A 10,584-nucleotide genomic window follows, 5' to 3' on the forward strand; every position below is an offset into this window, starting at 1 on the left:
GATCTCAACTGGTATATTGATGCTCTTTAACCCTGTTGAAAATTTGGGGAGAATTGCTTACTTATAGAGTTAGACAGTGCAAACATCCAAGAGAATGCTGACACTATTTCCTTCCACAATCTTGTGGTTTGGGGCTGAAGACAGAGGCAAAAGAGGTTAGTGGAAAGAAACTTGATTGCTTTCAAAAAGAAAGGATTTATTGCTGGGTCAGTTTATAGAAAATCACAAAGTAAAAACAAAACCCTAACTCAATTCTTGAAGTGAAAAACATGTTTTTAATCTAGGCTGTAAAGTACAATAATAACTCAATACTTTAAAAAATAATAGTAATGTTTCCTGACCACTACTGAGTCAACACAAGCAGACAGAAAAGAAGAAAAGGGAAAGGAATAAATTGAAATGGAGGACAAAGGAGAAAAACAAAGTGATAGAAGGAGGACAAGAGCGTGAAAAAAGAATGTAAATACCCTCTCCTTAACTAATTCTTCCCCATTGCTGCCCATTCTCCTTGGAGACAGCGCGAAGTCTTAACTACTACACCATGTACATCTTATATTCTTGTACCCTCTTACCACTCTGATTTCTTAGTTTATCCTCTAGAAAGACAAGATAGGAGAATGTCAGTGGACATATCTGAGAAGTAGCTAATCTTTCATCCTGAAGCTAGTTTGAGGTTCCTCTCATGATATCAGGCAAGTCTCATGTGACCTATACTAGGGTAACCATCCACCTGATTTCTTCAGGTCATTCCAGTTTACACTTGTTTTCTGACACACTCATTATTAATACTCTTTCCACTTACAAAATGTTCTAGTCTTGGATGGATGAATGATGTGAGTGCCCCACAGTGTGTCACATTTGCTTGCTGTGGACCCACAGCCTCCTCTACCTTTCCTCCTCTGCCATCCTACTTCCCAACTCCAGCATTATGGAACTGCTTCCAGTTTCCTGGACACAACTTTCCATTTCATCCTCTTTTTTATGACTTCTATGCTTCCATAAAGCCTTATTATCTTATTTACAACAATATTTATGCCAAATTGGTGTCCTTCATTGGACTTTTAGTTCCTTGAAAATGGAGGCTGTTTTGATTATGTCCATATTGGTGGTATCTTACATTATAGACAGACGATTACCTCTCATGTTACATGCTCAATACAATTTTGATGAATAAACAAATAAAGTATGTAAAAATGATATACATACATGAGCAAAAACAAAGATTGACAATTCATAATTACATTAAGTTTAAATTTTTAAAGATGTTTATATTTCTTTTTCTAAAACAGGAAGACTACGCATAGAGTATTTTTAGATTTGAAAAAGTATTCCACCCTCAGTTACTTTCTGAACTGTCAATCATTCTGAAAACAGCAGATAAAGCTTGCCACTTAGTGTATACTAAATAAATGGTGAATGAAGAGTCACAGATTTATCATTAGGAGACAGATGAGCAACTATAAGGAATGTAGACATATACAAACCATTTAGATTATTTTTTCATGGCAGTCAAAAGGGAACCAGTTAGGTGAATGGTGGTCAGGTTGCACAGCCCGGTTCTTTTGGGCTGTCTTCCTGCTGGCTGGGCAGATACTCAGAAGATACTGAGAGCTTCACATGTAGCTGGGGCAAAGACATTGGAGTCATCAGTCCTTAAATAAATCCCCCATTTTCACCAGAGTAAAGGGATGCAACTGCGCTTGCCAAATTCCATACAGCCTTCAGATTACCTTTCTGGGTTGTCTCCCTGTTCATTTTAATCTTATTGGGGGGGTGTGGATACAAATGTTGATGTGTTGGGGAAGGAATCTAACACACAGTGATTTATTCTCCCAAGGGAATACAATACACCTGTGGTAATCATCAAATTGTTTCTCACCTGGAAATAGTTAAAATCACAGTTGCTTTTTTTTTGAGACAGGGCCTTGAACTCACTATGTAGTCCATGCTGGCCTTAAACTTGTAGCGATCCTCCTGCCTCAGCCTCCCAAGTGCTGGGATTACAGGCATCTGCCACCATGCCCGGCAAAATCAGTTACTTTAAAATCAATATATAAATGTATTGATTGATTGATTGATTATGGCACTGGGGATTGAATCCACAGCAAGGCAAGTGTTCTGCCACTGAGCTACATCCCCAGCCCGACAAGCATTTTTAAATGCTAGTATACAAAAATGATGAGAGGAGGAGGGTGAAATGTGTATCAACCATGTGCCAGGTTCTGTGATAAGTCTTTTCAACATTTATTTTATGTAACATAATTACCACAACATCCCTGTTTTTAATCACTATTTGATGCTTAGTAAGTGCAAGCAGCTAGATTTGAATTCTGATCCAGTGGTTTAGCCATGTGAAAGGAGGAAAGTCACTCCAGTTTGGAGGATGTGGATGAAAGTGTTGGTTCTGTCTGGAGGACAGCTTCCAACACTTGAAAATGCTTCATAGATTGGAACATATTTTTCTTCACAGCATCAAAGTACCTCAACTGGGACAAAAAGTGACTTTTTCTAGAACATAATATATTTCTGAAAATGGGATAGAAACTTTAGAGATGTGGAATTTTTGCTTGCAACAAAATGTGATATTAAAAATTAAGCCTGGGGCTGGGGATTTAGCTCAGTGGTTTTGTTGCCTGCCCCGCAAGTGCAAGGACCCAAGTTTGATCCCTGGTACCACCAAAATAAATAAATAAATAAATAAATAAATAAATAAATAAATAAATAAATAAAATTAAGCCTGGCCTTGGTTGTTGCAGGAATATTTTCAATTTGTGATAATTTTGAGCTGCACATCTATAATTTTGTATTTCTATATGTACAGTATGGATGAATTTTCCAAAAGTTTACTTCAAAAAAGACAAAACAAAAATGGGATGTTCTAAGACTGCGCAAGCTAAGCCAGTTATACAACCACATCTTGATTTTTTTCTTCTTTCCCAGTGAAGAACAAAAATAATGGACCAAGTTGCTACTGTCTTTCATGAGATAAGTTTTTAAATTTTCATTTGGTTAATATAGTGTATAGTTGAACTTCTAATTTAGGACTTTTTGCTTCCTCTGTCCATGGTAAGACATTTTTGAAAATGTTTCTTCCTTTCATTCTTGTATTCTAAAACAAATTTCCTGTGGCACCACAGACTCTTCCGTAACTCTCTCTCAATCCTACCTTTATTGGCATAACCCTAGAATGACTTATAGAAAACAAACATCTTGCCTTCCTTCAGGTTTGGCAGGCACAAGTGAATCCATAAATGTTTTGGGACAGTAAGAAAGGATGTTGAAAAATTTGTAGACGCTTATAAAAATTAACATTGAGAAAAGCATTGTTTCATCCCTTTACAGAAAAGAAATTCTACCCTCCTTTTTAAAATTTTTTCTTCTGTTATTCATGACATGAACATATTAACATATTTTGCTTCTTTTTTGGTACCAGGGATTGAACTTGGGTCCATGTGCTTGTGGGGCAGGCAGCGGAACCACTGAGCTAAATCCCCAGCCCGACAAGAACATGTTTTGAAGATCTGGGTCTGTTGTCTTGTATATATCATACAATCTAGATTATCTGATAGTATTGTTTTCTCATGGTAGTTACATGTTTGTAGAAAAAACTACATGTGCATAAACTGTCATTTTCCTCTATCTATCCCATGTCTTTCCATATTTGAGACTCTGCTCACACAGACCTCTTTAATGAATGCCCTTTCCCCACCACTTCTCTACTGAATGGTTCAATATTTAACTTTCTTCTAGAAGATTTCCCTGATGCTCTCTATCCTGAAATGATGTGTGAATATTCAAACACTTTAGTTTGTTTTTTCTTGTAGCATGTATAATTTAATATTTTTATATTATTTTTGTTTATATATATTTTATCTTTTCCCCAATCACATCCACCTAAAGGCAGTCTGATTTATGTTTGTGATATGGCAACTAACACATGGTGGTTTATAAATATATTTACTGCACAGGTGGGTGCATGAATGAATGAAAATGGTATTTTTGGTTTCTGAGATATAATGAACTGGTTAAGAATTTGAGATGGATGGAGAGGAGGTATAAAGTATTAAAATGTGTTATATACATGTACTAACTCCCTTCAACGAATATACATAATCTTTCTGCACTGCAAACATATACTGATAAAATTTATAAAAACTCCAAAAAGAATTTAATTTTAAAAAGCTTACATAATTTATCATGTGTGTTTTCTTCACCCTAGTCTCACTTTTAAAAAAATAAATATTTAGCCAAGCATAGTGAGACACACCTATAATCCTAACTACTAGGAAGGCTGAGGCAGGAGAATTACAAGTTCAAGGCCTGTTTAGTTTAGTGAAATCCTATCTCAAAATATAATATAAAAAAGACTGAGAATGTAATTCAGTGTTAGAGTACCCCTGAGTTCAACCTCCAGCACCAAAATAAATATTTTTATTTTAATAAAAATAAAACATATATCATACTGTTCAAGATACCTCTTCTTCTTCTTCATACTGTTAAGCATTAAGGGAAGGAAGTCTTTTAATCTAGAAAATTCATTCTTTAACTTTTAGCTTTGGAAAGAGGTCCTGCATTTTTTCATTTTTGCATATTTTCTGCTCTCTGAAATGAGACCTTATAATTGTTGAGACTTCTGAGTTGATCCTTTACATCTCTTTTCAATTTTGCATCTTCTACTTTCTGAAAAATTCCAATATTGCCTTCCAATCTATCATAGACATTATTAAACATTTTTAAATTTGTGTTTTTAGTTTTCAAGGTCAGATTTTTGTTTTCTCAGTGGTCTTTTTAATAGCATCCTGTTTCTTTTTTTTTAATAATTAAGTTATTGGTATATTTTAGATATACATAATGATAGCATTCATCATAGGGAATTTGTACCTGTACATGATATATCTTGATTCTTTTTTCCCATTCTCCTCCCCTGCCCTCCTTTAACCCCTCTTTCCCTCATTATTTACAAATCTTTGTTTCCATCTTATTCTTTTCTCATTTTATTCTTTTCCCTTCCTTCTTTTCTTTCCCCCTTCCCCCTCCCTAGTTTCCCTTCCCATTTGAACATTTTCTTCCCATTTCACAATATCTATTATACATTTTGGTCCTAATTTACACTTTCAGTTTCTCACACCAAAGAAACAATGTGATATTTACACGTTTCCAATTTAATTCACTTGAGTATGGTCTCAAGGTGCATCCATTTATCTAGCAATGTCTCAAGTTTATCCTTATGGCTGAGTAGTACTCCAATGTATAAAAAAAATCACATCTTCTTTATCCATTCATCAGTTAATGGGCATTTGGGCTGCTTCCAAGATTTAGCTATTACAAACTGTGCTGTTATAAATACGGATGTACATATATTATTGTGATATGCTGTTTCTTGCTTTATGGATATCATATCTCAAATCTCTACAAAAATTTAATGACAATGTTCAATGAAATGTAAACTTTAATTAGAACTTAATGAAAATGTTGCTCTTTTCCCAGCACCACCTTTATTTAAACTTTCTTGAAGAGTTCTTTTGTCTTAATCTTTCTCTCATTAAAGGCATGCTATAAATTAAAATAGAACCTTCTGTGCACTACAAAGTTGTGAGGGAACTCTGTAAAAGGTTCACCACTTGCCAGGTTGGCTATAGGCTAACTCAATGCTGATTTACACATTATGCTGGGAAACTCAAAACTGTCACAAAAAAGATTCTTAATTGTTTTTCCTGAGGTCAATTTCGTTAGAAGAAAAATCTTAGCTGGGCATGGTGGCAATGGCATATGTCTGTAATCCCAGCACTCTGGGAGGCAGAAGTAGGAAGATTGTAAATTTGAGCCAAGCCTGGAAAATTTAGTGAGTTAGCCAGACCGTCTCAAAAACAACAACAAAAAATGAACAAGAGAGAGCCAGGGATGCAGCTCAGTGTGAAGGCACTGGGATCAATCCCCACTAGCGCAAAACCAAAAACACAAACAAGCAAACAAAAAACACCTCTTCTGGGTTTTGTTTTGTTTTGTTTGCCAGGGTGGTCACTGGGCAGGCAGGGATATGTGTGTGTGTGTGTGTGTGTATGTGTGTGTGTGAGTGTGCACATGTGTGTGTGTAAGTGCTTCTGTTCCTTTTGGTACTAGGGATCGAACTCAGGACGTTGCTCTTTCGAGGCAGGTGATGGAACCACTGAGCTAAATCCCTGGCCCCATGCTTCTGTTCCTTATTGAGACTTGTAGTTATTTTCTTCTGTTTTTAGCCCTGTAGTTATTTTCCTCTGCTGTACCCCTTCTCTCAGTCATTCCTGCACATGTCTATCTCCAGTGTACCTACTTTACCTAAGCCCCAGCTTTATCCTACTATATTAGGCATTATTCATCTTTTTATTTTCCATCTTCCAGAATTTTATTGCATTCTGTCAATCTCTGATGGACTCTTTTGCTTTTCTTCCTTTTGGGCTTACATGCTCTTTTTATTTCTTTGCCATCACTTGGTGGAGTCCTGGGAAGGACAATTTTTAATTTGCTATCTTTCATCAGACTGTCTGCTTAATTCAGAAATGTTTATGTTATAAATTTCCCTCTATAAATTTGGTTCTGTGGATAAATACTCAGCTTGGAAAATTCAGGAAGTGATGCTCTGATTGTGAGAATAAGGTTCAGTTAAGTGTGGGTGGTTTCACATTTCCTGAGTAAGGGGAAAGTACTTTAGATACTGCAGAGGGAGTGGAAGATAAGCTCTCTTTACAGTCTAGCCTGGTTACTTATTTACAATTGGGAGAGGATAAATTGTCAATAACTACAGAAGTTCTACAAAAAGTCCAATATTACTTAAGTTAAAAAGTTGTTTTCATTCTGCTGCCAAGCCCTACTCCTGGGATAGCTGAGCCTTTGATTTTCTCCCCATTTTTAGCAACTAGAAGAAAATAAAGTTGCACCCTCAGCTAGGCAGGCCACTCCTAATCCTACTCACTCACAAAGAATGTCCCCTTTGAGTCACTGTGACACTGGCTGGTTACACCACAGGTTTCTCAGGATTGGCTGGGACTGCAAATAAAATACTGTTTGCCTATAGTCAAGTTGATAAGCTACAATATAAATGTACGTAGGCCCCTGCTCTTAGGCTATACTGTAGCATGAAGCATTTGCTTTCTTTTCTTCCAAATATTTTCATGCAAGATCCAGAAAGGACACACCGTCTCTAGCCAAAAGAAAAGTTCTTTAAAGAAGAAAAAGCCTAAAATGGGTCTGCTAAGCTCTAAAGCCCTGAAAGCCAAGCAAGCTCATATTCTTCTTCTCGGACTTGACTCAGCTGGGAAGTCTACTCTCCTTTATAAATTAAAGCTTGCTAAGGATGTTACAACTATCCCAACAATAGGTTTCAATGTGGAGATGATCCAATTGGAAAGCAGTTTCTCACTCACAGTCTGGGATGTTGGAGGACAAGAAAAAATGAGAACTGTTTGGAGCTATTACTGTGAGAATACTGATGGGCTGGTGTATGTTGTGGACTGCACAGACAAACAGCGACTGGAAGCCTCCCGGAAAGAATTTAAGCATGTCTTGAAGAATGAACATATTAAAAATGTGCCTGTTGTCATATTAGCTAACAAACAAGATGTTCCTGGAGCTCTGACCGCTGAGGACATTACTAGAATGTTCCAAGTGAAGAAGCTCTGCAGTGACCGGAACTGGTACGTGCAGCCTTGCTGTGCCATCACAGGTGACGGGCTGACTGAAGGATTCGAGAAACTAACAGGATTTGTGAAAAGCCATATGAAATCAAGAGACACTTCAGCATTCTTCAAGCAGAAATGAGGCCATGAAAAGGTCCAAGCCTCAAAAGAGACACTGATGACAATATGGTAACTTTTTTTCCATAAAGCGAGAAAAGCAAGTAAACAATTGGTAAACTTTTCTTCAGATGTTATTTCAACTAATTTCAATCAAACAACACTAGAAAATACTTATTTTTTACCCGAGAGCTTAAAAAACCCTGTGGTAATGATCATCTAGAAGGTTTTATTATATTTTGGAAAATTTTAACATGTTAGACAATCCAGAATAGTAATATTTGGAACAAGTAAATTATTACTTTATTAATTTTATATGACTACTAAAGTTTAAATGAGCTGTTTGCTAAAAGAGTTAGAATTCTTTCAGATTGTTTCCAGGGACTACAGGTATTGATTTTCTATCATGTTCCTATGGAATAGCAGAGTGATAAGAAAAAAGAACTTTAATTATAGAGAGGGAAAAAATTGATGTTAATATTTTGTAAATCTTTGTTCCCTAAACAAAGTCGTATCCCCCCACCCCTACTCCAGAGTTTTGAAATCTATTGCTGAGAACTACCGAATCTTAAACAATGTACCACAGGCTAATTGCCCAGGGGCTGTGCTCTCCTACATCAAGCAGAAGTATGTAACTTAAAGTTCTGGGAACTCAGGTAGTATCTTGGAATTCAGAGCAAGATCTGAGTTCAGGGCTCAGCTCTAGGCTGCAGCTCTAACACCTGCTTCAGTGGAATTCAATGTAATAGTCATTGCATAAAGTCACATGCAAGCCACAAGGGGGACAAGTTAAAGCTGGTAGCTACAGTAGAGCAGTAAGCTCTGTTTTTACTGCAGGAGAGACTCTTGGACCAGGAAACAGGAAGTGCTTCATGCTGGAGATGGTGTCTAAGATCCCTAACTCCCTGAAGGTGCAGGTTAGTCACATAAAGTTCCCATCTCCAGGAGACTCTCCAGAGGCATTGTGACCAGGAGGAGGAGGCAAAGAAACTGAAGATTGAATTGGAACTCACAGGAGAGGCTCAGAACTTCCAGAGAGGGCCTGGTACTAACAGACTTTTTCTTCCTACCCCACCGCCAACAAGGCTCAGGTGGGCTGGAAGCAGTACTCCAGCCTCTACAGCTGTCTCCTGGACCACAAATCTTAACACAGAGGAAAATAAAGTTATAATAAGTCAAGGGTGCTGCCCCTGGATTTCTTTCATGATTTCCTTTTCTCAGCCATGATTTGTTCAGCAAAGATCTGAGTGCTTTCTTCTTGCTACATAGCAGGATTCAAGGTAGACATATACATAATAGTTAACATTGGTTGAATACTTGTATGTGCTGAACATTGGGCTAAGTGCATTTATATATCTTCTTGTTTAATGTTCACAAATGCTCTGACCAAAATAGGCATTATTATCTCAACTTTATAGATGTGAATATTGAGACTAAGCAAGGTCTTAAAAGACTTTGTATTTTAACTGAGGAGTACCAGAAACAAGACTCAAACTTAAGTGTGTTTGACTACAAGGCCTGTGCTGTTAATTGTCGTAATACTGGGTTGTTTTTGTTTTTTGAGTCTCGCTATGTAGTTCAGACTGGCCTTGAACTCTATGTAGCCTAGGCTGGCCTGGAACTTGTGGTGATCCTCCTGCTTCAGCCTCTCAGCCTCCCAAGTGCTGGGATTACAGGCATGTGCCACCACGCCCAGCAATACTGTTTTATAGACAAGGCATGATCTCTGTCTTCATTGAGCTTCCAACATACAAATAAGAATAGATCCAGGGCTGGGGATATTGCTCAGTGATAGAGCACTTCACCTAGCATGTTTTAGACCCTGGGTTTGACCCCCAGCACCACCAAAAAAGAAAAAAAAAAACCAACTCCATGCCAACACAGATTATTTTCATAGTAGTAAAGTTCATAAAAAATAAGCCAGACTGGGCCAGGGATTTAGCTCAGTGGTTCCACTGCCTCCCTCACAAGTGCAAAGTCCCGAGTTCAATCCCCGGTACCAAAAGAAAAAAAAGCCAGACAAAGTAAATTAACTGCAATAACAGATATAAGAAACATTCATTGTGGCAAAAAGAGATTCTGATTTCAGGAAGATCTGGGGTAGGGGAGGCAGGGTTAAATGTTCATAGTGGAGATTTTCCTAAGTTTAACAAAATAATTACAACCTCAAATACACATTTCCTTACAATGTCCTTATTTTTTTTTTTTGGTACCAGGGATTGAACTTGGGACTGTACGCTTGCAAGGCTGGCGCCAGAACCACTGAGCTAAATCCGCAGCCCTGACTTCCTTATTTTTAACAAACTGAATCTTTCTAGTAATCTTCAAATTAAACATTACTTATTTCTATAGGAAATGTCTGAATAGAAAATGACTTCTAGTGTTCTGGATTTTTGGTTATTTGCATGGTCAGGCCCTTGTGGCCTAGTTAAGTAACTAGTCTGGAAAAATATTGAAAATATTGGATGCCCCTGGGTATGTGTGAAGGGTGTGGTAGGCAAATACATTCTTACTATTGAACAAATTTTATAAAAAGCAGCATTTTCCTGCCATTTCAAAGTCTTTTCTCATATAGCAGCTATTCTTTAAAATCTTTGCTAATATTCTTTCAGAATAGGTATACTGTAATGCTTTTTCCCTAGGATTTGGTCTATTTTTCCCCATCAGTCATTTGCTTTCTTCTTTAGGTTAATTTTTACCAGTCTTTGTTTTCTTTGGCATTTCTTCCTACTCTCCTAGCATGCTTCTTTCTGCTGTTCAGCACACATAAATCCATCAGTATCTGTCTCTCATATTCATATTCTCTCTCTCTCTT

The 10,584-nt window shown here is 37.2% G+C and overlaps 1 protein-coding gene across 1 annotated transcript; it reads left to right on the plus strand.

Annotated features, from left to right (window-relative positions):
- The first annotated feature begins 7,104 nt into the window (after window positions 1-7,104).
- On the plus strand, window positions 7,105-9,863 carry Arl14 (ARF like GTPase 14). The gene has a single exon (XM_087186461.1). It carries the CDS (start codon window positions 7,219-7,221, stop codon window positions 7,792-7,794), a length of 576 nt encoding a protein of 191 aa, XP_087042587.1. The 5' UTR covers window positions 7,105-7,218; the 3' UTR covers window positions 7,795-9,863.
- Window positions 9,864-10,584: the final 721 nt, after the last annotated feature.

The sequence above is a fragment of the Heterocephalus glaber genome, unplaced genomic scaffold (genome assembly GCF_053883595.1).
Source record: "Heterocephalus glaber isolate CG9 unplaced genomic scaffold, H.glaber_assembly_v1.0 deba00001504, whole genome shotgun sequence".
NCBI classification, from domain to species: Eukaryota; Metazoa; Chordata; class Mammalia; order Rodentia; family Bathyergidae; genus Heterocephalus; species Heterocephalus glaber.